Below are 26466 nucleotides of genomic sequence, written 5' to 3' on the forward strand. Positions count from 1 at the left end.
GCGGAATCCAGGGCTGCATGAATCATGTAGTCTGCTACCACTGCCATCTGGACCGCTTGGTCCGAGAGTTCAGGATTTGAAGCCTGAAGACCCTCCTGTAGTCTTTTGGCCCAAGCTAGGATGGCCTTGGCTGCCCAAACTGAAGCAAACGCAGGGCCCAGAGAGGCGCCTGCCGCTTCGAAAATAGAACGAGCCATGCGTTCTACTTGCCGGTCTGCTGCGTCCCTGAGGGTTGAGCTATCCGGCAGAGAGAGTAAAGTCTGCGCTGCTAGCCTAGAAACCGGAGGGTCCACTTCAGGTGGATCTGCCCATTGTTTGATGTCTTCCTGTGGGAAGGGGTACTTCGCTTCCAGATATTTGCGATTAGCGAATTTTTTGTCAGGCTGCGCAAACTGTTTGGTAAGTATTTTCTCAAACTCATCGTGATTAGGGAAGACCTTAGGTGGTTTTTGAACATTTTCGAAGCAAATCCTATGTTTTGGGACTTCCGGGGGCGACTCTGGAATTTTTAGCACCCGATGAATAGAAGAAATTATGTCCTCAACTAGCGCTGTATTGCTAGGGGGAGAAGGTACCACGGACCTGACCGTTTCATTATCTGAGTCGGAGTCACAGATGCCCTCCGAATCCTGTGCCTCGCTAAGGTGATCCCTGGAGGGCGACCTGGGGCGGGGGTCTTCTGTGGTGGGGGATCCCTGTGGTAAATTGCACTGTCTGTGGCAGGGGACTGCCCAGGAGACCTGGAATGACGCTGTCTCTCCCTAGAGGGGGACGACCTTGTGCTATAGTGCGACTCAGGTGATCGAGACCTGTGAGTCCGCTTACGTCTGTGAGAGTCGGAAGCAGCATGTTCCTGAGACAAGCTGTCCGTTTGCTGTGTACCGTCCATAGCCGGGGCCCGACTCTGCAGAGCTTGCAGCAATGTAGCAGTTAGGTTGTCTATGGACTGTGACATAGACTGAGACATCTGAGTTGCCCATTCCGGCGTGGCCTGTGACACTGAAGCGTCAGTAGGGACTCCCTGGGGTTCTGACCCAGAGTTCTGGATGCAGTCCCGGCAGTGCGGATACATGCTGCCACTAGGGAGCGTGGCTTTGCAGGCTGTGCAGAATGCATAGAAACATTCCTGCCTGGTTCTCTTCCTTGAGCCCGGCATAGTGCACAGAGGCTGGCTATAAGGGATCGTACAGGGGTGGCTACGCAGAGGGAACCCACAGAGAGCCTTATAGGAAGTATAGATTCACAGCTGAGTAATGAAAACCCAGCTGTGAGCTTACCCCACCGGTGTGCCCCTAGGTCCAGCGCCGACAGATCCCAGTTCTGTGCCCCCCCCGGAGACCGCTGTGATGCTTCTCTCTCCTGGATCTCATCCAGAAAAAATGGCCACCGGGGCTCTGAGGAGAGGGAGGAGGGGGCGGAGAGCTGAAAAGGGCGCGCTGGGCTGTGTAAAAACGCCCCCTTTCTGCCTCAATCCGCCCCTTCTATGACACTCCAGTGTGTCATTTTGGTCATCCGGGGGGCGGGGAAAAGGCGGCGGCTTCAGCTAGGCCGAAGCCGCGGTCTAAATTTGAAGCCTGATGCCCAGGAGGGCTCCAGAGCGGCGCGGTAGTCCGGGGGGGGGGGGCGGATTTGTACCAGACCCCCCCAGAACGGTCGACTGGATAGCGGTGGGGGTAGCAGGGGTAGCGGTTTTTGTATGGGGGGCCCCTGAAGGGCTATGGAGCCGCTGCTGCTGCAGAGACAGGGACGCAGCAAAAGCCCTGTTTCTGCTGTGCCATCCAGTCCGCACCCTCCCCCGGCCCCCACAGGATCCCTCAGCCGGCCTGGGGTCCCTGGAAGCAGCGGAATGCTGCCTGATCTCCGACCCTACCTGAGGCGTCTCAACCTAATACCCCCTGCGGGGGATTAGGGAGGGTGCGTCTGTCACCGTCAGGGGGTCTTCATCCTCGCCTCAACCTCAACCCAGACCCCTTAAAGGGGTTGGGGAAGGAGGGGGGTCTCGACCTCGAACCAGGACCCGAGGGACTGGGGAGGGAGCGACATGGGGAAAAAACCACCTCGACCTCAACCGGGTACCCCTAATAGGGGACCGAGGAGGGAGCCATGCCGGGAGTCTCGCTGGAGACCCACTTTTCTTCATCTGTATTTCCGTGAAAAAAAGGAAAAAAAAAACGGAAGAAAAAAGGTGTGCCTCCTTGCGACACTAAGCAAAAACTGGAGAAGGCTGACGCCGTCCAGGGGTGTATACTGCAGAGGAGGAGCCAAAGTTAATCTTTTTCAGATTATGCATAGTGTCGCCTCCTAGTGGACAGCAGCATAACACCCAAGGTTCTGTGTCCCCCAATTAGGCGACAGAGTAAAAGGGGATTTGATTTTCTATTTTTTTATTTTGAAGACTGTGATAGGGTCTATCACAGTGATCAAAATGAACTAATAGGAAAAATCTATTGTTGCTGGGTACCGACATGTGCAGTGTGCCCATTTCCTTCCAGGAAGATGATGCGGAGGGCCGGGGGACGGAGCAGGAGGGTCCAGGGATGGCGAAGGTACCGAGGGGTCTCGGGGGACCCCATTTCACGGTCTTCTGATGTGCTAGATCACATCAGAGGAGAGAGAAATGAATGGAAAGTCAGACTTATTATACGGTAAATAACAGCAATCACAAGACTGAGGACAGTAAAAGCCGACCCAAATCATGTTCTCCGATGTCATAGAATCATAGAATCGTAGAGTTGGAAGGGACCTTCTGGGCCAGCTGGTCGCCTCTGTTTGAAGACTTCCATTGAAGGAGAACTCACCACTTCTCGTGGCAGCTTGTTCCACTCATTGATCACTCTGTCAAAAAGTTTTTTCTAATATCTAATCTGTGTCTCCTCCCATTCAGTTTCATCCCATTGCTTCTAGTCTTTCCTTGTGCAAATGAGAATAAAGTTGATCCTTCTACAATGTGACAGCCGTTTAGATATTTGTAGACAGCTATTAAGTCTCCTCTCAGTCTTCTCTTTTGCAAACTAAACATTCCCAAATCCTGCAACCTTTCCTCATAAGACAGGGTTTGCAGACCGGTCACCATTCTGGTTGCTCTTTTCTGAACTTGCTCCAGTTTGTTGATGTCTTTTTTAAAATGTGGTGCCCAAAACTGGACACAATATTCCAGATGAGGTCTGACCAAAGAGGAGTAGAGGGAAATAATGACTTCACGTGATCTAGACTGTATGCTTCTGTTAATACATCCTAGAATTGCATTTGCCTTTTTTGCTGCTGCATCACACTGTTGACTCATATTCAGTCTGTGATCTATTAGTATACCCAAGTCTTTTTCACATGTGCTGTTGCTTAGGCCTATTCCTCCCATTCTGTATATGCTTTTTTCATTTTTATTGCCCAGATGTAGTACTTTGCATTTTTCCCTGTTAAAAACCATTCTGTTAGTTGCTGCCCACTTCTCCAGTTTATTTATATCTTTTTGAATCCCCTCTCTCTCTTCTCTAGTATTAGCTATCCCTCCCAGCTTTGTGTCATCAGCAAATTTAATCAGTTTACCCTCAATTCCTTCATCTAAATCGTTGATGAAGATGTTGAACAATACAGGGCCCAGGACAGAGCCCTGTGGTACCCCACTTGAGACATTCTTCCAACTGGATGTTTAGCCATTTACGACCACTCTTTGGGTCCGATCACTAAGCCAGTTATGAATCCACCTAACAGTTGCCTTGTCCATTCCATACTTAGTCATTTTTTCATTAAGGATTGTATGAGATACTTTGTCAAATGCTTTGCTGAAGTCAAGATATACTATATCTACAGCATTTCCTTGATCCACCCAATCACTGATTCTGTCATAGAAGGAAATTAAGTTAGTCTGACATGACTTATTAGTTACAAACCCATGCTGACTCTGTTTAATCACTTCATTCTTATCCAGATACTGACATACATGTTGTTTAATAATTTGTTCAAAGATCTTTCATGGTATAGAAGTCAGACTCACCGGCCTATAGTTGCCTGGGTCCACCTTCTTCCCCTTTTTGAAGATAGGAACAACATTTGCTCTTCTCCAGTCTTCTGGGACTTCTCCTGTTCTCCAAGAATTTTCAAAGATTATGGAGAACTCGGAGATTTTCAGACGCTGGGAGGGCGCTATACACTTATTTCTCAGCACCATTAAAAAGCGGCACTGAGGAATAAGGAGCCGTTAAAAGACGTATCGGCAGTCGTTGAGGGATTAAAGGGGTTTTCCATTACTGAACACCACTATCTACACAGGAAAATATACTATAATTTATATTGTGTTTCAGAGCTGAGACTTTATCTCCTTAAAGACACGATCTGACCAAATAGCAAAGGCTGCAGCCGATCAGTGCCCACTAATCACCTGTGGCAATCGTGATGAAACAATGTCGTGACAGAACAAAAGCATATGACTGCACCGGTATGGCAGGTAAGTACACAATTATTTTTTTTCCATTGTGTTGCAGTGACCGGGAATGAAAATATATTTGTCATTAATAAGTGTTCTTTTTTAGTTTTACTACAGGAGCATAAAAAAGCATTATATAATCATGACCAAAGCCACAAGAGGAAGGAGAGTAACCGATCACATAACTATGGTGACTAGTAAACCACTTCAACCTTTTATCTGCACTTCAGACAGCAAGCTTCCAGGACAAGTAAACCTCTTAAGAACCCTGACACTTTAGGCCACGTTTACATTAAAATTGGATACCGTATTTTCTATTTTAGCAGAAAGTACATAAGTAATTTAGCTTTATTCCTAGTTAAATATATAACACTTTCGGTAGTAAATGAAAGAAAAACAAAACAAAAACAAAAAAAAATCGCTAAAGAACACTATACACATTAACCATGCTCACCTTACAAACGTATTTAATGAATTCTAAGGCTGGATTATTGAGAGGCAGATGGGATCCGGGTAAAATGGGGAACATTTCAGAAGGCTCGGTCACATGGCGTGTTCCAGTTACTTTTTTCTGGATCTTCTGTGTGATTGTGAAGAAGTTTTGTGTAAGCTCATTTGCTACATAATCTTGAGAAAATGTAATGAGTCCTAGAAGAAGGAACAGAGACCCAATTAAAAATTGGTTCTAAATTTTTAGAAGTAGCAAGTATCATTAATGATTCTACAAAACAGCTCGTTATATAGTGTGCAAATCTGATCAGCATTATCATATACCCGAACAAAGCACGTGCGGTAATTACCTGGCCTGGCTACATAGTAATCATATGAGAATCCAAAAAAACGGACATGTGAAACCAAGATGAAAAAAATAAAATAATTTTTATTGACTACACAGTAAAAACAAGTTAATAAAATTACATATGCATAAAAAGGGACAAAGACTGAACAGAATGAACTCCAAGCGGTCTACGTAGAAATGAATATGAAATCACAAAGGGGTAAGTAATATAAGGCGATATAGCCACATCACATAGGGATTCCAAAAGTGGTAAAATGCCAGGTGTAGGGGTAATCAAAATAAAGACTAATAAGTCAAAAATGAAAATGTCAAAGATACTGCCAAGACCAAAAGTAAAACATCAATAATAAATGAAAATAAAAAGTAAAGTGTAGTAGTGCAAAGATGGACAGAAACATAGGCTCATGATTTGTATAATGGTGCAAGTGACCAATGTGCTAACAGGTAGCTACAAAACCATTAAGCTGTACATCATAGTTGACCATCACTGGAAGAAGCGACAAGCGAAACGCGCGTCGGGGCCCTCTCCCTATTTGGTCTACACGGTAATTATGCCTATTCAGTGATTTTTCATCTTGGTTTCACACTTCTGTTTTTTGGATTCTGGTATAATTTGAAGTGTACCTTCTATAATTTTGGTCTATTTTGGGATTTTATAGTAATTATATGGTTGCCATCTAATTAATGGAACATACAGTATAACCATTAACTGTATGTGCACACGCCGAGTATTGGGCGCAAAAATTTCTAAATCTGTTCGCAGGAAAAATGCAGATTTCACCCATACTAATGGAGCAGCGAAAAATCTGAACCAAAAACGCTCGTTTTTACTTGCACTTTCGGTGCAGATTTTCCACCACTCATTAGTATGGGTGAAATTTGCTGCAAAAAATGCTGAAAGCATAGACATGCTGCAGATCTAAATCTCCAACAAATCTGAATGTCACAAATAAGCAACATGTGCATGAAACTTCAGGATTCTCATTCACTTTGCTGAAGTCAGGAAACCAATCAGATTTTGTGACAAATCTGCACTGAAAAAATGCAGCAAAAATACAATGTGTGTACACAGCCTTAAAAGGGGTTGTCCACTACTAGGACAACCACTTCAACAAAACGTTTGGCCCCGACAAAATAACCAAACCAATGCGACCTCCCATGTTGGCACCGTTCCAGCGGTATCAGCACTTGCGTTCTCGGGGCTGTGATGTGGTGGAATGACACGTAGTGCCAGGCGACCAATCAGTACTGGCATCACTGTCCCTGCCTCCTGGAATAGAGCAGACACGGGAGGTGAATATAGGTTTATTTTATCGGGGCTGAACATTTATAAGAACTGGTTGTCCTAGTAGTGGACAACCCCTTTAATCTGTTATATGCTTGGGTGCACACTCGTGATGGGTGCACACTCGTTATGTAACTTACTCTCTGAAGTGCTTGTATATGTAAGGTATAACAGATGTCAGACGTGTTCCTTACCAGGCATGGCCCCAGCTTCACCCACTGGCTCTTGTGATACTTGACTGTTCTGCCGTCGCTTTATTGGAGTGCTGCCTGGAGCATTACGTCTCAACTCTTCACGCATACTATGATAGACCGCCACAATGTATGCTGTAGGAAAATAATGTGATGTAAGTAATATTAAAGCTAAAAGAATACATCATGTGAGCACCACCAGAGTTCAATACTAACCTGAGACAATCATTAGGAAATAGCTCTGACATGATGCTGCCTGGGGCAAATACTGAACTATATTCCAGTTGTTCTCCAAGCTTTCCTCCACCTGATCCTCTGGCTGCTCACTGTCTGAGTGTGCATCTGCATCATCTTCCTCATCATCGTCTTCACTTTCATCCCCTTCATCATCCTCAGAGTTCTTCTTCTTACCACTCTGTCACAAAAAGAGCCATGTTCATTCATAATGATGCACAACAAGGCAAATCAGGAATATTTTATAATATTTCTATGAGCACAAACCTCCCCATAGTGCACGCTAGAAGGTAATTTTCCCTTGATCCCTCCATAGTTTGCAGGGTCCATCCACAGAAGAAACTCCCAACATCGAGAGAAGGAGATTGTAATAGAGTGAAATAGCTCCTTGGTGTGAATACTGTAAAGAGACAGCATTGAAATATCTTCACCAAAAAGATGGACACATGTCCAAGACAAAGATCACCTACCTCTGGGTAATGTATTCCACATAAGCAATGGCATCCTCCACTCGTCGCTTCTTAGTGCAGAGGATGATGCGATTAAAGTTAGCGTACACAACAGACGAGCCAAGCCTTTTAAATTCAGCTACCAATCTATTAAAGAACATATGGTGTGATTAACAATTCATTTACTACCGCACAGCATCACTTCAAAATCAGGGAAATCTAATATTCAAATGTCCTACGAAATAAGATCATAGAATAGATTTACAACTAACACTAATTAAGCTATCTTTTACACTGATATTGGATGTCATTAATTTTACACAACACAGTAGTCTATGGTTTTACACTAGATAAAAACAGCAGAGGAAAATCTTATTCCATTACAAGCATTTCATCTTTAAAAGGGAAGTCTGGGACCAAGAACGCGATGACTTAACCCTTAGGGTAAGTCATTAATATATCAGTGGTGTTTGATACCCGGAAACTGCCAGTGCACAGCCGATATCGGGAGCCAGGACACCCCGCCATCGCTCCATACACGGTGTAGTGGCCGCACTGGAATACTGCAGCTCACCGCCCACCTAGGTGAATGTGATCTGATGTACAATAGATGAGAAAAGACACTAGACAACGTACGGCGCTTTGGTGTTCTGGCTCCATACAATTAACTGTTTGCCAAGACGAATCCAGTTTCCAGCTCAACGAAGAGTTGCCTGATGTCAAACTCCACAGATCTGATATTGATGACCTATTTTAAATCAATGTTTTATCCCAAATGATCCCCATTCAAACCCAAATCATTTTACTCACTGTAGAAACAACTTTTTCATCATATTGTGGAGAGTTCGATGAAGGGCAGGGTCAAAAAGAAGTGAAGATGGGCTCCTTAGCCACCGGTAGAAGTGCATGACTTGGTTATCTGCATATACATTGTGGTACTGAGTAATCTCCTTCACCCAGCCAACCACCATACTCTTCAAAATCCTAAAAAGGTTAAAATAAACAATTCTTCATTCTTCACAAAGGACTACTGATCTATGCATCATTTAATGACACAGTTTTATCCAATGCTACTACTACAACCGATTCTCAGATTTTGAGGGTTTTATATGGTTGTTTGTTATATTCATGTTATATACATCAATGCCATACCTGTAAGTGTTGGAACAAAGAGCAGTCTCATCATAACTGGCCACAGCATTGGCCTGATTCCCAGTAACCATATCCTCAAGAGATGCTTGCTGCAACACATCAAAACTGATCCCAATGCTGCCAGCTCCTTCCAGATCATTGATGTGGTGCGATTGCAGGATACTGTTTACAGCCAAGCTTTGAATATCAAGCTCCACGCACACTAGGACAGAGAAAATATCATCAAAATTGAGATTTACATAAAAAAAATATTTTCTGCATGTTTTATTAGCCAAGACTACATTGCAACAGGTGGTGTAATGAAAAAGTAAACCTTGTTATTTCTTAAAAAAGAAAAAAAAAAAATAGTTTTTTTTTCTCTTGCTAGTAGTGTCGCACACTTGGATTTACCACAATTCACATGAATCTGAAGTCCTATAAAAGAGAGCCATTTTACCAGTGTTATAACAGCCAGCATTATTGATTTCCACAGAGGCCTTCTCATCAAACTCCATAACCAAGCGGTTATCATCAGCTTCTTTTCCTCCAAGATCAGGTCGCGAGCTTGGCGAAAGCCAAAGGAGGTGATTATGGCGTCGAAGATGTCTTGAAAAGAACAAGTCGGACCCAAACGTGGATACATCATCAGGTAGGTTGCCAATAGGAAGGTGGTAATACCTAAAAGAAAAAAGATCTAAATAGGCAAACTAAGGCCGAAGTAACACTAGCGTATCACATCTGATGCGAGAACATTGGATGCGATATGCTAATGACACTCGGCTCTTGCTCTGCTGTGACCGTGATCCGAGAGTCAGTGATCTGTGCTCCGAACCTCTCACATGAGAGAATCGTATAATAGTTGTGGAGGAGATGGAGAAACAGGGATTTTTGTGAGTACTCACTGTAAAATCCTTTTCGCCGAGCCAATCATTGGGGGACACAGGACCATGGGTGTTATGCTGCTGCCACTAGGAGGACACTAAGCAAATACACAAGGAAATTAACTCCTCCTCCGCAGTATACACCCTCTGCTGGCTCTACCCTGAACCAGTTTGGTGTCAAAGCAGTAGGAGCTCAATCAGCCAACGAAAATGCAACATGTCAAAACCAAAGAACAATCACAAGCCAACAGGCTAACAGGGTGGGTGCTGTGTCCCCCCAATGACTGGCTCGGAGAAAAGGATTTTACGGTGAGTACACAAAAAATCAGTTTCTCCTTTGACTCACTGGGGGACACAGGACCATGGGACGTCCTAAAGCAGTTTCTGGGTGGGAAACAGCACAACAGCTGAAAACCCTCATGTACCAAATGATTATATTTGGCCTACAGATGAGATACTATCGATTGCAGAATCCATCTGCCAAGGGCCGCATCTGAAGAGGCTTGAGAATGAATGTTGTAATGCGTAACAAACGTGTGGAGGCTGTTGCAAACTTGCTGTGCCGACGCCTGGTGCCAAATGGCCCAGGAAGCCCCCACTGACCAAGTGGAGTGTGCCTTGATCCCCGCTGGGATAGGCTGACCTCTGACACGGTAAGCTTGGATCGCCGAGCGGATCCATCTGGCTATTTTAGCTTTAGAGGCAGGTAGACCCCTTCTGTGTCCCTCCAGAAGCACAAAGAGGAAATTGACTTGCGGAAACACGCTGTCCTGGAAATGTATTTCCTGAGTGCCCTCACCAAATCCAAAGTATGGAGAGCTTTCTCAATACGATGGACCGGAGCTGGGCAGAATGAGGGCAAAATGACGTCCTCATTCAAATGAAAGGAAGAAACGACCTTAGGCAAGAAGGACGGAGACGCCCTTAACACCACCTTGTCCTGGTGAAAGACCAGAAATGGAGGTTTGCAACACAAAGCCGCAGCCAGTTCCGAGACCCGCCTGATGGATGTTACTGTCACAAGAAAGGCAACCTTCCAAGAAAGAAGAGTGAGTGATGCGTCCTGCAGGGGTTCTAAGGGGGCCTCCTGCAAGGCACCTAGGACCAAATTAAGGTTCCAAGGTTCCAGAGGCATCTTGTAGGGAGGGACGAGTTGCATCACTCCCTGTATGAAGGTCTTGACCTGCGATTTTGAAGCTATCCTTTGCTGGAACAGGATGGATAGGTCTGAGATCTGGCATTTGAGATAAGACAGGGCCAGGCCTGAGTCTAATCCTGCTAGGAGAAACTCCAAAATGGAGAGAATGAAAACACCAGTGGGGAACATCCGCAGGTTTTACACCAAGAGAAAAAGGCCTTCCAGGTGCAATGGTAAATGCGCATTGAAGTAGATTTCCGGGCATTGATCATGGTGGACGGTACTTGTTTCAAGAAACCAGCCTGGGCTAGGATCCAGGATTCAATACCCAGGCCGGTAAACTCAGCACTCTCGAGTTCTGGCGGTAGATGGGCCACTGAGAGAAGGTCTGGGCGGTCCAATTACCGCCAAGGGACGCTGGTGACTAGTTGCACCAGTTCCTCATACCACACTCGGCTTGGCCAGTGTGGTGCAACAAGAATCACTGGGATACCCTCCGCCATGATCTTCCGGATGACTCTTGGGATCAGCCGGAGCGTTGGAGAAATGTAAGGGAGACGAAATTGATGCCACGGAAGCACCAGGGCATCCGACCACTCTATAAATGCTGGAACTTTGGCGTTTAGCCTGGAGGCCATGAGGTCCACATCCGGAGTTCCCCAGCACTGACAAATCTGGTGAAAAACTTCCGGATGAAGGGACCACTCTCGAGGCCAGACCCTGACGGCTGAGAAAATCAGCCGCCCAATTCTCTACTCCCGAAATATAAACTGCTGAGATGACTGAAAGGTTTGTCTTGGCCCATTGCAGAATGTGTGCTACTACAAGCATCGCTGTTCTGCTTCGTGTGCCCTCTTGACGATTGATGTACACCGCCGCCGTCGCGTTGTCCGACTGGATCCAAATGAGTTGGCTGGCCAAGAGATGATTGCTTGAATTTCAAGGATATTGATCGGGAGATGCGATTCCAGCGTGGGCCTGCGTCTCTGAGCTGTGTGGTGGCGGAAGATCGCTCCCCAACCTAGGAGACTGGCATCGGTGGTCACCACCAGCCAGTGAACTGGAAGAAAGGACGTTCCTTGACCCATAGAGGACGTTGACGTCCACCACCTGAGAGACTGCCTGATCCTGGCGGACAGGCGAAAATGGCGGTTCAGGGAGGTCGGATTTTTGTACCAAGCTGGCAGCAATGCCTGCTGCAGAGGACGGAGGTGAAACTGCGCAAACGATACCGCCTTGATCGATGCTACCATTTTCCCCAGGAACTGCATGCTGAACCGCCGTGAGTGAGGATGGGCAAGAGAAAGCTTCCGGAGTCCCTGGATCAGGGCTGAGATCTTTTCTGGAGGGAGAATTACCAACCCCCAGGAAGTGTCCATGATCATCCCCAAAAAGGAGATTTGCTGAGATGGGGCTGGAGAGGACTTGTCTAGGTTCACCAGCCAACCTAAACGAGAAAGTGTCCACAGTGACGCTGACACTGTCTGCACAGGCCTGCAGTGACGAACCCTTGATGAGGTGGTCATCTAGGTAGGGCAGAATCACCACGCCCCGAGAGTGTATAATAGACATGACAGCACACATGACCTTGTTGAACACTCTGGGGCAGTGGCGAGACCGAAGGGTAAGGCCATGAACTGAAAATGCTTGTCTCCGATGACGAAGCGCAGAAATCTTTGGTGACCTGCGAAGATCGGAATGTGAAGATGTGAGTCCTTGATGTCGACAGACGCAAGGTATTCCCCTTTTTCGAGCGAGGTGATGACGGAACGGAGAGATTCCACTCTGAAGTGACGCACGTTAACGAACTTGTTCAACAGATTTAGGTCTAGGATGGGGCGCATGGTTCCATCCTTCTTTGGGACCACAAACAGGTTTGCGTAAAACCCCCTGAACCTTTCCATGTGAGGGACTGGGATGATGACTCCATTGTTGCGGAGAGCGTATACGGCCTGATAAATTAGAGCGGTATGTGCCTCTGTCTTTGGAAGACGCGAATGGAAGAAGCATGTTGGTAGGGAGACGCAAATTTTATTTTGTATCCTGAGGACACTAGGTCTCTGACCCATTGGTCGTGAACGACCACCAGCCAGACCTGACGAAACAAGAGCAGATGGCCGCCTACCCTGTCTGTGTCCTTCGGATACTGCCATGAGTCATTGAGCAGAGAACCTGCGGGATGAGGTATCCTTGGGTCCGGATCGGGAGGATTTGTTTCTCCAGGAATGAGAAGGCTTGAATGAAGGTTGTGAATCCCTGTCCCTGTGTGGAGGACGGGCCGAGTGAGATGAAGCGATTGCAGATGACCAGCTTGTGGTGCTGCGAAAAGGTCATAAGCAAACCTGGTATTGGTTCCGAAAGGGCCGACTGGGTCTTTGCTGAGAGAAATTTGCTTTTGCCTCCAGTAGCATCTGAGACAATTTGGTCAAGTTTATCTCCGAACAAACACCCACTCTGGTAAGGCAGGGAGGTTAAAGATTTCTTTGAAGCGGAGTCTGCGCTCCACTCTCGGAGCCATAAGGCTCTCCTGATGGTAACGGCATTTGCGGCTGCAAGCGCTGCACAGTTAGCCGCATCTAGGGAGGCATGTACCACATAATTCCCAGGCAATTTGGTAAGCGAGACTGACCGTCTCGGGAGATAGGTTACTGTCTCGACCAGACTTAACTAGGGCCTCTGCCCAGGCTGGCCACCCAGGTGGCAGCAAAGGAGGGAAAGAGTGCTGCCCCGGCAGCTTCAAAGACTGACCGAGCAAAATTGTCAATCTGTCGATCAGCTTTTAATGGATGAGCCGTCAGACAGGAGAGACAGGAGTTTTGGTAGCGAGCAGTGATATAAGTGGATCTACTGAAGGGGACTCAGTCCACTCTTTTCCTCAGAGTAGATGCAAAGGGGTACCGTGCTTTCAGCGGCTTTTGTCCTGTGAATCGTTTGTCTGGGCAAGTTCTATGACTGTGAACAATGTCCATAAACTCAGGGTGGTTAGCAAAGACCCTGTGAGGACGTTTGGTCCTTTTGAAGGACAGTGTGATTCGGACTAGTACCGGGTTCTTCATCTACTCTCAGAGCTTTATTAACCGCTTCAATGAGAGAATCTAGAGACTCCTGGTACTCTAGCGAGTCTGGGTCTACGGCCACATCTGACTCATATTCTGAGTCATGTTCGCTGCCAACCTCTTGTGAGGGGGAGCGGGAATCAGAGCTTGCAGACGCCGAGGCCCCAGAGTGTCTTGGGGACGCTTTCTAGAAGATTGTATATTGTCTGCCGCAGTCCAGCCTCTGTCTGAGGAAGACTCTCGTGTGGCTGATGAAGGGCCTTCTACAGGGGGTAAAGAGATGCCCTGGCTTGAGGAGGAATCACAGAAGGATTCTATAGCTTTAGCCAGGAACGCCATGGACTGAGCTAAGGACGTGGCCCACTCGGGGGGACTAGGTCCACTAGGGTCGGCATTGGCAGGGGGCTCCTGTGCGCATGAGGGGTCGCAGGCTGCACAGATTGCATTACGGTGTCTGCGTGGTAGTGGGGCATTACATGAGGTACATGAAGCATACACCACTATGTGCATCTTATAAGCCTTTTTGGAAGACTTTGATTGAGACATATTGCATAAAAAAACTGCTGCTTAGAGGCTCCTGCAGGGAAGGGGTTAAGCGCTGTATACTAGCTTAACCAGGTCTGGTGTCCGTGCCCCCAGAGAGGAAGTCAACGCTGCGGTGAAAATGGCAGAAGTCACACCAGTGTGAGATGGCATCCCCCCGTCAGTACATTTCCTGTGCTACACATGCACAAGGAAGAAGAGCCCGAGAACACGTCGGCGCTTCTTGTGGGGAACGAGAAGCACCAGAGAAAGTGGGCGGAGTCCGGAGCAGAGTGCTGGTATGCCAGTGCAGCGAGAAGCGCCAGAGAAGTGGGCGTAGCCGGTAGGGTAGGCCAGCAGCCGGGGCTAAATTTGTGGAGGCCGGTGGCGGAGACTGAGTGGTGGCGGTGGTGAGAGACTCAGAGGACCGCCTATCCCCATGGGAGCCCAGACACTACACAGGACTATGAAAATGGAGTTCCTCCTCCTGCCGGCCAGAAAAGCTGCTGTACTCACAGTGCAGGCGAGGGCAGCGTCGGGTGCGCTGGGCCACAAATGTAGAGTTTTTGGCCGCACTATTCATCCTCAATCCACCATCCCTTTGTAGGGAGGCAGAGAGGGGTTCTTTGCCTCCTGACACTAGCCGCTTTCAAACAATGGTGGTGCAGCAGGGCCACACGGATGCCGCATGGGGGGCCTCTGCCAGGGTACTTTAAGCAACTTGAGGAAGGCAGGGCAAGTGTCCGTCTGCAGGCCTGGCTCCGGAAGAGGGTACTTTGGGGCGACACCCCATGTTCCCATCTGTTGTCGGTGTGGGGAGAGCGGGCCCATTAAAGGGATCTGTCGCCCCTAAGGCGAGCCCAGGCATGGCATGAAGATGGTGCAGGAGGGGGTACGGGGAGACGACACTTCGCATTCCCGTTGGTTGATGATTTTGGGAGATCAGGATCTTGAAAGGCCCCGTCAATCCGTAGAACAAAAAGTAAAAATGTAAAAATAAAATAATACCGTTGGGGTCTGAAGCCAGACAATAGTGCCTACTGCAAACACTAAACAAGAACTGGTTCAGGGTTGAGCAGATAGAGGGTGTATACTGCGGAGGAGTTCATTTCCTTGTGTATTTGCTTAGTGTTCTCCTAGTGGCAGCAGCATAACACCAATGGTCCTGTGTCCCCCAATGAGGCGAGAGAGAAAGTAATTTCTCCATCTCCTCTGTTGCCGGCGACGGGAATTGCACTGCACTCGGGTGATATCTAAGTGCAGTGCAATGTTTCACATGCACCCAGACTTATATGGATGCATATGATCAGAGTCTTGCATGCAATCGCAGCATACTGTGTTTTTTTTCCTGCCCGATCACGATCCAATCGGAGCAAGAAAAATAAACGCCATTGAGAACAGAAGCATAGGAATAAATTGGTACAAATGCAATCCGATTTTTAATCGCAAGTGTGAGCGAGCCCTTAAAGGATTATGCCCATCTTCATAAACTGATAGTTGCATTGTGCTTGTAAGTACTAACAATTTACTGCTTATTAAAATTTTCAGACGTTCTTAACCCCTTAATTACATCTTTTTACTGACCTGCAATATAAAGAGACTAACATCCCCCTATGGGTGACAATTCAACAGCTCACTGAAAAGATGGTAACAAATTGAAAGCTTTCAAGACTACTCAGGTCTCTTCATCAGGCTAGTCAAGCCTGATGAGGAGACCAGAGTAGTCTCGAAAGCTTTCAATTTGTTACCATCTTTTCAGTTAGCCATTAAAAGGTATCAACCACAGAGGACTCTCAATTCTAAATATTCTTTTATCTACTGGCTAACACGGTACAAAGATATATATCTTTCCTAATTCACCAGCTGTACACTATAGATGACAACGTGCGGCATCAGCCACGATCAGTGTTGGCACGATCATATGTTTAACACCTTAGATACTACTGTCTATAATGACTACAGAATCTAAATGATTATCAGAGTCTGGGGGCTCCCTCTTTAACCCCATTGGCATTTTGATATCTTGTTCATGTGGTCCTGATGTTTGCCATGGTAATTCATGGCCAAATTAACGGCCTTTGCAAAATTTAGATGGTAAAATTAAACTTTTCCATTCCTGTCATGCCACTTTGTATTAATTCCTGAAAAGCATCTGAAAGGTTAAGAAACTACTATTTTTCACTTATATTTAGGGAGGGGAGGTTTTAAAATGGTCTCACTTTTGGGGGTTTCCAATACATCGGACGCCCAAAGTCACTTAAAAACTGAACAAGTCCTTATAAAAATACGTTTTGTAAATTTCCTTGAAAAAAAAAAAAAAAAAAAAAATGAAAAATGACTGCTACATTTTTAAACTTACTAAAATGCTAACAAAATAAAACAACAACATTTTACAAATGGTGCTGCTGTAAAGCAGACAAAAGGAAAATGTCATTTATCAATGTTTTGTGTAGTATCACTATATGGATTAAAAGGATAATCATCCAAAGTTTGAAAACTGCAATTTTTTTTTAAATTTATCAAATTTCTGATATTTTTATAAATACAAGCAAAACACATCAGCTTACATTTACTATTATAAAGTATAATATGTCATGAAAAACAATCTCAAAATCAATGGGATATGTTGAAGCATTCCAGAGTTACCGTATTACTAGATAGATAAAGTGACAGGTCAGCTTTTTTAAAAAATGGGGTTAAGAGATTAAGATTTGTAATTACACCTCACTGACTGGGAGACCAACCACCACTGCTAGCCAACAGAACATGCGTAGTGCTAGCAAGCGCTTTCCTGTTGAGCTTGTAAGAATAGTTTTGAAGTTGGCCAGAAAGGCTGGAGTACGCCATTACATCCTAATCCTAGTCAGCTTTAGCACCGTTCTTAGAAGCTAGATAACAGCGGTGGTCAGTGTCCTAGGAAATGAGCTGACAGCCAAAATGTGGATCTCTTAAGAACGGATGCACACTTTAATAAGCAGTAAATTGTAGAAGTTTTCTTTTATTACAGTAGCATTATCCAAATATATCGATCTATGAAGATGGCCTTAAGTGCCTATGGTTTGGTCTTTCTGGGATTAAAAAGGGAAAGTTTACATTCTGATGCTAAAAAGATAGTGACAAGTCTTTGCATGATCCACAATAAAATTTAAGGGTGATAAGGTCCAATAACCAACTCTTACAGAACAGATAGTGCAATCATGAGGTGTCAAAACAAGGCCAAACATACCATATCGCCTCTAGGGTGTATAACACGGAAAACTGACTACTACATGCCGTGTACTAGTACAAAAAGAAGCCATGATGGTAGTTGCTCCAATTCTGAAACCCTTTAGTGATGTGGCCTAGTTCACAGTGCAGTATTCGATATGTAGATGCAATCTGGTAGAACACATTACCTGGCCATCTCAAATGCCTGAGAAAGACAGCTGTCTAAATTAAGATATTGACGAATCATGCGCCGGGCTCCATGGCGCTGCCAGTCCAAGACATTATAATTGATGTCATCCGTGACATGCACAGGGACTAGTGGGAATTCCTCTAGAACAGGCATCCCACTTGTCAACCTCTTCGGGGACCAGTTAGACTGCAATGCAATCAGAGTTGGACCACGTCGCTCGTCCTATGAAAGCAATGATTGCACAGGCATTAGCTGCCATTAGTTTACACCAGCTCAGTCAGCACCTATGTGGGTATGTACCTTACCTTGTAGCTCAGAAGCAGCCTCTGAATGGCCCGATATACTGTTTTTAAATCAGTCTCTGCTCGAATCTCAAAGACATGTTTCTCAGGGGGCAAAAGCTCAGGGTCAACCCTTTCCTGCATTGCTGTGTGCTCACTGGTATACATACTGCTAAGGTTTGGCATCTGGTTACTGCGAACCTATATAGAAGGATCAAAATTAGGGGCTGCATGCCTTAAGTCTTGGAGGCTAAAAACAACATTCTTGAAGGAAATAAAACCAAACTTACTGTGTCCAGCACAAATACCGCAGCCTTTCTCTGTGATGGTATGAAAAGACCAAAAAGAGCCTTGTTCCCCTGACAATTGTGGTACAAGTAAATGTGTCTGATACTGCCTGTGAAGAAAAAGGACATACTTTCAGACAGTCTATGATTGTTTTCTCAGTACATAAGGTGTAGGCTGCAATTTCATTCTTGGTACCTGGCTCCAAATAGCTGTACTGTGCTAGAGATCTCATATCCAAATGGTCCAATTCAAAAGTGTCAGCTTCTTTACCCGACAAGTGGCGAACCATTTGTTTATTCACCATGCAAACACAACCAAGCTGGATCACTGCCCGCAGCAAAAGAGGGACCTAAGCGATGGAGGGAAAGAAAAATCATTACTTGATGCCTTCGTTCTTAACCCACATTTTGCTTATCAGAAAGGCTATCCTCACACTGGACACATCCACAGGGTCTACCATAAATGCATGATAGACGAGGGTCCGACAGGTGGGATTCACATTTCATCTACATGAGACACCATGAGTGACAAACAGCCAAGGGTTGACTTTGGAAGGGCCATTTGTGGCCAAGTACCTGTGTTTCATACACTCCTTCGATGTCTGGAGCAGAGAGATCTGCATTAATCTCATTGATGTGCTCCTGGTACATGTCTTCTGGTACAGAATATTCATACAAATTATACACGGTGTTAGAGCGAGGCAAGATTCTGTTCACCTGCAGAAATAAGAGTGCAAGTCTTCAATTTTATGGCAGATGAAGGCTTTGCCTTTCATCCAGTTGCAGTAAAATACATTAAAAAGAATACTTACAAGGAATGTTTCATCCAAAGAGTACTTATTTTTTTTAAATTAAATGTGTGAAATGTATTTTTTTTTTTTCACTTTTTTTTTCATATCACAATTTATTATATAAAAAATTAGAAATCTTACCCTGTCCACGTGGACTTACACTGCTGGAAACACACGAGCCACCATTCACAATAGGCAGTCAGTGCTGAATGTTCACTCTACTTTCACAATGACATTTGCTCAAGCTTATTAGATGCTTCAATACAAAAAGATAGTGTCCGAGCCTGTTCATTGTGGCTAATGTACATATGTGGCTTCCTGAAACAGGTGGTATAACCTGGAACAGCCACCGTGGAGAGTGCAAAAACTTCAAGATTTCTACATTTTATAATACAGATTGTGATAGGATTTAGAAAAAAAAAGTGGTCTCAGTTCTGGTGCGGATTCAGTAATTGAGCCGGCATCTTTGCCGGCAGATGATTATTTAGCCATATCAGCCCTTAATCCCTTTCAATTGACATACTGGTACTTCATATGCCTTGTCCATGACGGTGAGTTGGTCTCTGAAGATAATCCTGCATCTTCGCAGGCAGTTATTGAGCCATCATCTGCGCCTATTAAATACCAATTTCTGTGAGTGCACATCCTGGGAGTGAGCTCTTCTAACCCCCCCCCCCCCCATCAGTGCTGCCATGAGAGCCAGAGGTCTGCCATGAGAGCCAGAGGTCTGCTGAATACTCCTGTGTTAATCATAAGTGTACTCCTGTGAAAACAAGTCAGTGGCTGATGTTCATAGGAGACTGATTTTTTTCTATATACAGCAATTCTGGAGAATTGCTGTATATAGCACAAGTGATCAGAAGACTACAGGTTCAAGTTCCCCAAAGGGGACTAATTCTATATCATTGTTTCCAACCGCAGTGTCACACTAGTAAGAATCTACCTTCATTTACCATCAACATCATCCAGATATATTTACTCATCTGATTCTGATGGCATTTCCTGCTGTTGGAGATATTTTAGGCACCATTGCACATGCAATTTAATTTATCTGACCCTCTTGCCCATTACCAATACAATACCTGTATTTGCCTGCCCTACATCAGTCTTATATATTTTTCAGCAATACACTAACTGCATGTTATATGGACATCATTAGGTCTCCTTCCATGATTATACACAGATGCACTTTCTAATTTGTGTATATATATATTATATACACACATATACATACACACACACAAACACACACATATATATACACACACATACATATATATATATACACACACACACACACACACACATATTTGATGTCAACTTCCTGTTTGCGTTGTGGCACAATAGTATATGGGAGGGGGGAAACTTTTCAAGATGGGTGGTGACCATGGTGGCTATTTTGAAGTCGGCCATTTTGGATCCAACTTTATTTTTCCAATGGGAAGAGGGTCATGTGACACAAACTTATTGAGATTTTCACAAGAAAAACAATGGTGTGCTTGGTTTTAATGCAACTTTATTCTTTCATTAGTTATTTACAAGTTTATGACCACTTATAAAAATATGTTCAAAGTGCTGCCCATTGTGTTGGATTGTCAACGCAACCCTCTTCTCCTACTCTTGACACACTTACAGAAACATACACACATATATTCATATACATAATAAATATATAAATTTTGATGTGTCCATACTATGCTGTTATTATGCATATGTACTTGCTAATTTTTGCTACTGTCCTTTGTGCATTACATTCGCTTTTTAAACTGGTTCTTAATCTCACGTTTACCCAATTTTAACATTACAAGAAACAATCAATAAATCTCCTTTGTTTATCTACTCTGGGCTCTGAAATTTGTGCTTTTTTTTTTTTTCTTTTTCTCTAATTGTTATGTCCCACGAATGGGAACAACCTGTAAGGCTAGTTTCACATTTGCGTCTTTGTGCGCAGCGCATCGTGCGCAAGTAGAAACGCATGCAAACGCATCGTTTTTATATGCATCAGCGCACGCAATACGACAAAAAAAAAAAAAGGAGCTTTTTGTGTACTCACCGTAAAATCTCTTTCTCTTAGCCTTTAATTGGGGGACACAGAACCGTGGGTGAGATGCTGCTGTCCACTAGGAGGCGACACTATGCATAATCCGAAAAAGATTAACTTTGGCTCCTCCTCTGCAGTATACACCCCTGGACGGCGTCAGCCTTCTCCAGTTTTGTGCCAAAGCATTAGGAGGAACGTAACCAAATAACATAACCATGCCTGTAAGAAGGCTACTATGTACAAGCTCAAAGAACAATATGAGAACTCAACCGTAAAACAACGGCCCATAAGGGCAACAGGGTGGGAGCTGTGTCCCCCAATTAAAGGCTAAGAGAAAGAGATTTTACGGTGAGTACACAAAAATCTCCTTTACTCTGTCGCCTTATTGGGGGACACAGAACCGTGGGACGTCCCAAAGCAGTCCCTGGGTGGGAAGCAATGGACGAATATTGTGCTAGCAGATCCCTAAATTTGGGGCACTGCTGCCTGCAGAACCAGTCTACCCAGGCTCGCATCCGCTGAGGACTGGGTATGAACACTGTAGTGTTTCGTAAACGTGTGTAGGCTGGTCCAAGTGGCCGCCTTACACACTTGTTGTGCCGAAGCCTGATGCCGAATGGCCCAGGAGGCCCCTACTGCCCTTGTAGAGTGTGCCGTGATACCGGCCAGAAGAGGGGAACTGTTAAGTCGGTAGGCCTCATGTATGGTGGACTTGATCCACCTGGCAAGGGTAGCCTTGGAAGCCGGCAGCCCCTTGCGACTACCTTCCGGAAGAATGAAGAGGGAATCAGACTTCCAGAAAGGTGCAGTCCTGGACACGTAAATCCGCAATGCTCTGACGAGGTCAAGCGTATGCAGAGCCTTCTCCACTCTATGAACCGGAACCGGGCAAAGGGATGGCAGTGAAATCTCCTCATTGAGGTGAAAGTTGGACACAACCTTCGGAAGGAAGGATGGTACCGTGCGGAGAACCACCTTGTCCTGGTGAAAAGCTAGGAAAGGCCGTCTGCAGGAAAGTGCTGACAATTCCGACACTCTGCGTAACGAGGTGATCGCCACTAGAAAAACCAGTTTCTGAGACAGAATGGAAAGTGGAACTCCTCTAAGAGGTTCGAAGGGTGGAGCTTGCAATGCTGTCAGGACCAGATTGAGGTCCCACGTATCCATCGGACGTTTGTAGGGAGGAACCAATCGGGAAACTCCCTGGATGAAAGTCCTGACTTGCGGTTTAATAGCAATGCGCTTTTGAAAAAGGACTGAAAGCGCCGACACCTGACTCTTAAGCGAGCTTAAGGATAGCTTGGAGTCTAGGCCCGATTGAAGAAAACCTAGTACCTTCAGGAGGGAATAAGGGAGTGGGACTTGTCCATGAGATTCGCACCAAGAAAAGAAAGCTCTCCAGGTACGATAATAGAGCTTGGCGGAGGCAGGCTTCCTTGCCCTGATCATAGTTGCAATGACTGCCGGTGAAAAACCTGCCTGGGTTAGAATCCAGGTTTCAAGGGCCATGCCGTCAAATTGAGGGCCCCTGAATTCTGGTGGAAGAACGGACCTTGGGACAGAAGGTGGTGACGGTTGGGTAGACGCCAGGGGACGTCTGCAGTAAGTTGAACGATGTCGGCGTACCATGTACGTCTGGGCCAGTCTGGCGCGATGAGGATGGTTGGAACTCCCTCTTGCTTGATCTTCCTCACGACCCTGGAGATTAGGGGGAGGGGTGGAAAAATGTACAGGAGTCGGAACTGGGACCAGTCCTGGACCAGGGCATCCGCTCCGAGTGACCGCGGGTCGTGTGTCCTGGCCATGAAATTGGGGACCTTGGTATTGAGATGGGATGCCATTAGGTCCACCTCCGGGGCTCCCCAACGTTGACAGGTCTGGTAAAAAAATCTCGGGATGGAGAGACCACTCCCCCGAGTCCATTCCTTGCCTGCTGAGGAAGTCGGCTTCCCAGTTTTCTACACCCGGAATGTGGACCGCAGAAAGTACCGACCTCGTGTCTTCTGCCCAGCGGAGGATATGCGCCACTTCTCTCATCGCCTGGGCGCTGCGGGTCCCGCCTTGGTGGTTCACGTATGCCACAGCCGTGGCATTGTCCGACTGTATCCGTATGTGCGAGGCTGCAAGCAAGTGATGAAAGGCTCTCAGTGCCAAGAGGATGGCCCTGATTTCCAGAATATTGATGGGCAATGTCACTTCCCTCGGTGACCACTTGCCTTGTGCCCTGTGATATAGGTGCACCTCCCCCCAGCCTGTCAGGCTTGCATCGGTAGTCAGGATCTTCCATTGTCCTGAGAGAAAGGGCTTCCCTCGTGAAAGCGAGGTTGGTTTGAGCCACCAATGCAGGGACCTCCTGGTTGATGACGTCAACCTGAACTCCCTGTCGAGGGAGAAGGGATTCCTGTCCCAACATCTGAGTATGGCTAGTTGAAGGACCCTGAGGTGAAACTGGGCAAATGGCACTGCCTCTATTGCTGCTGCCATCCGGCCGAGGACTCTCATGGCAAACCGGAGAGATAGAGGAGGACTGCGAAGGAGTGTACGAACTCCCAGACGGATGGCCAGTGTCTTGTCCTTGGGAAGGAGCACCAGGCCCCTGGAGGTGTCGAATAACATTCCCAGGAATGTTAGAGTCTGACTTGGGATAGTCGACGATTTCTGTAGGTTGACTAGCCATCCCAGGCGACTCAGAATGCCTCTTGAGTGCAGAGCGTCCATGGTGGCCGCCATGACTTTGGTGAACGTTCTTGGAGCCGTGGCGAGTCCGAACGGAAGGGCGACAAACTGGCAGTGGTTTTGGTTGATCGCGAACCTGAGAAACCTTTGGTGGGCGGGGGCAATTGGTATGTGCAGATACGCATCCTGTATGTCTATGGAGGCAAGGTATTCTCCCTGCTCCATGGATGCAATGATGGACCGGAGGGACTCCATGCGGAAATGACGGACCCGTACGTAATTGTTGAGCTGTTTTAGGTCCAGTATGGGTCGGACGCTGCCTCCTTTCTTGGGGACTACGAACAGATTTGAGTAGAACCCTCGGAATCTCTCGTTCGCGGGAACCGGCACCACAACTCCTGCTTGAAGGAGAGAGGAGACCGCTTGGTGGAAAGCACGAGCCTTGTCTGGTAGTGTTGGAGGAATAGAGAGGAAGAACCGGTTCGGTGGAGCGGAAGTGAACTCTATCTTGTATCCGGAAGACACTATATCCCTGACCCACCTGTCTTCTGTAATAGGCAGCCAGACTTGCTGGAAGAGTAAAAGTCGGCCGCCTACTGGTGGGGTGTCTTCCGGAGTTCGTGAGTCATGATGAAGCGAAGTTCTGAGGTTTTCCTCCCTTGGGTTTCGCTTGGCCTGCTTTCGACTGCCAAGACCTGTCCGGTCGCTGCTGCGTCCGTGGGTTGTCCCTGCGTGGAGAGCGGTTACGGTTTTGCGCTGGGCGCGAAACGGACCAGCCCGAGGAATTCCGAAAGGATCGGAATCGTGTCTGGTTTCTTCGTTTAAACGTGCGTTTCGGTTTTAGTTGAGGGAGAGAGGTACTCTTACCCCCAGTGGCATTGGCTATCATTGTGTCCAACTTTTTGCCGAAAAGTCTTCCAGTAAGATACGGAAGTCGCGTGAGGGACTTCTTTGAGGCCGCATCCGCTTTCCATTCTCGCAGCCAGAGGATGAGTCGGATCGTGATGGCGTTTGATGCTATTCCCGCTACACCTCTTGCGGAATCCAGGGCTGCATGAATCATGTAGTCTGCTACCACTGCTATCTGGACCGCTTGGTCCGAGAGCTCAGGATTTGAAGCTTGAAGACCCTCCTGTAGTTTTTTGGCCCAAGCCAGGATGGCCTTGGCCGCCCACACTGAAGCAAACGCAGGGCCCAGAGTGGCGCCTGCCGCTTCGAAAATAGAACAAGCCATGCGTTCTACTTGCCGGTCTGCTGCGTCCCTGAGAGTTGAGCTATCTGGCAGAGAGAGTAAGGTCTGCGCTGCTAGCCTCGAAACCGGGGGGTCCACTTCAGGTGGATCTGTCCATTGTTTGGTGTCTGTCTGTGGGAAGGGGTACTTCGCTTCCAAATATTTGCGATTAGCAAATTTTTTCTCAGGCTGCGCAAACTGTTTGGTAAGTATTTTCTCAAACTCATGGTGATTAGGGAAAACCTTAGGTGGTTTCTGAACACTTTCGAAGCAAATCCTATGTTCCGGGGCAGACTCTGGAATTTTTAGCACCCGATGGATGGCAGAGATTATGTCCTCAACTAGCGCTGTATTGCTAGGGGGAGAAGGTACCACAGACCTCTCCGTCTCGTTATCTGAGTCGGAGTCACAGATGCCCTCCGAATCCTGTGCCTCGCTAAGGTGATCCCTGGAGGGCGACCTGGGGCGGGGGTCTTCTGTGATGGGGGATCTCTGTGGTAAATTGCACTGTCTGTCTGTGACAGGAGACTGCCTAGGAGACCTGGAATGACGCTGTCTCTCCCTGGAGGGGGACGACCTTGTGCTATAGGATGACTCAGGTGATCGAGACCTGTGGGTCCGCTTACGTCTGTGAGAGTCGGAAGCAGCATGTTCCTGAGACAAGCTGCCCATTTGCTGTGTAACGTCCATAGCCGGAGCCCGACTCTGCAGAGCTTGCAGCAATGTGGCAGTTAGGTTGTCTATGGACTGTGTCAGACTGTGACATCTGAGTTGCCCATTCCGGCGTGGCCTGTGACACTGAAGCGTCAGTAGGGACTCCCTGGGGTTCTGACCCAGAGTTCTGGATGCAGTCCCGGCAGTGCGGATACGTGCTGCCACTAGGGAGCGTGGCTTTGCAGGCTGTGCAGAATGCATAGAAACATTCCTGCCTGGTTCTCTTCCTCGAGCCCGGCATAGTGCACAGAGGCTGGCTATAAGGGATCGTACAGGGGTGGCTACGCAGAGGGAACCCACAGATAGCCTTATAGGAAGTATAGATTCACAGCTGAGTATGAGAACCCAGCTGTGAGCTTACCCCACCGGTGTGCCCCTAGGTCCAGCGCCGACAGATCCCAGTTCTGTGCCCCCCGGAGACTGCTGTGATGCTTCTCTCTCCTGGATCTCATCCAAAAAAATGGCCACCGGGGCTCTGAGGAGAGGGAGGAGGGGGCGGAGAGCTGAAAAGGGCGCGCTGGGCTGTGTAAAAACGCGCCCTTTCTGCCTCAATCCGCCCCTTCTATGACACTTCAGTGTGTCATTTTAGTCATCCGGGGGGCGGGCCGGGGGCGGGGAAAAGGCGGCGGCTTCGGCTAGGCCGAAGCCGCGGTCTAAATTAGAGGCCTGATGCCCAGGAGGGCTCCAGAGCGGCGCGGTAGTCCGGGGGGGGGGGGGGCGGATTTGTACCAAACCCCCCCAGAATGGTCGACTGGATAGCGGTGGGGGTAGCAGGGGTAGCGGTTCCTGTATGGGGGGCCCCCGGAGCGCTATGGAGCCGCTGCTGCTGCTGCAGAGACAGGGACGCAGAAAAGCCCTGTCTCTGCTGTGCCATCCAGTCCGCACCCTCCCCCGGCCCCAACAGGATCCCTCAGCTGGTCTGGGGTCCCTGGAAGCTGCGGA

General features: G+C 47.0%; 1 protein-coding gene across 1 annotated transcript in view; it reads right to left on the reverse strand.

Annotated features, from left to right (window-relative positions):
- Positions 1 to 26466, reverse strand: part of POLE (DNA polymerase epsilon, catalytic subunit) — a 195266-nt gene that overhangs the window by 25295 nt on the left and 143505 nt on the right. The window contains exons 33-45 of the mRNA XM_073554802.1: positions 18648 to 18788; positions 18268 to 18421; positions 18075 to 18181; positions 17809 to 17985; positions 17502 to 17725; positions 8967 to 9187; positions 8531 to 8732; positions 8189 to 8362; positions 7400 to 7525; positions 7197 to 7329; positions 6912 to 7110; positions 6699 to 6830; positions 4875 to 5068 (exon numbers count right to left, since the gene is read on the reverse strand). Coding sequence (XP_073410903.1) covers positions 4875 to 5068; positions 6699 to 6830; positions 6912 to 7110; positions 7197 to 7329; positions 7400 to 7525; positions 8189 to 8362; positions 8531 to 8732; positions 8967 to 9187; positions 17502 to 17725; positions 17809 to 17985; positions 18075 to 18181; positions 18268 to 18421; positions 18648 to 18788 — 2184 coding nt within the window. The remainder of the gene's footprint in view (positions 1 to 4874; positions 5069 to 6698; positions 6831 to 6911; positions 7111 to 7196; positions 7330 to 7399; positions 7526 to 8188; positions 8363 to 8530; positions 8733 to 8966; positions 9188 to 17501; positions 17726 to 17808; positions 17986 to 18074; positions 18182 to 18267; positions 18422 to 18647; positions 18789 to 26466) is intronic.

This window comes from Dendrobates tinctorius, unplaced genomic scaffold (genome assembly GCF_039654945.1).
Source record: "Dendrobates tinctorius isolate UK_male_01 unplaced genomic scaffold, ASM3965494v1 ptg000213l, whole genome shotgun sequence".
Lineage (NCBI taxonomy): Eukaryota > Metazoa > Chordata > Amphibia > Anura > Dendrobatidae > Dendrobates > Dendrobates tinctorius.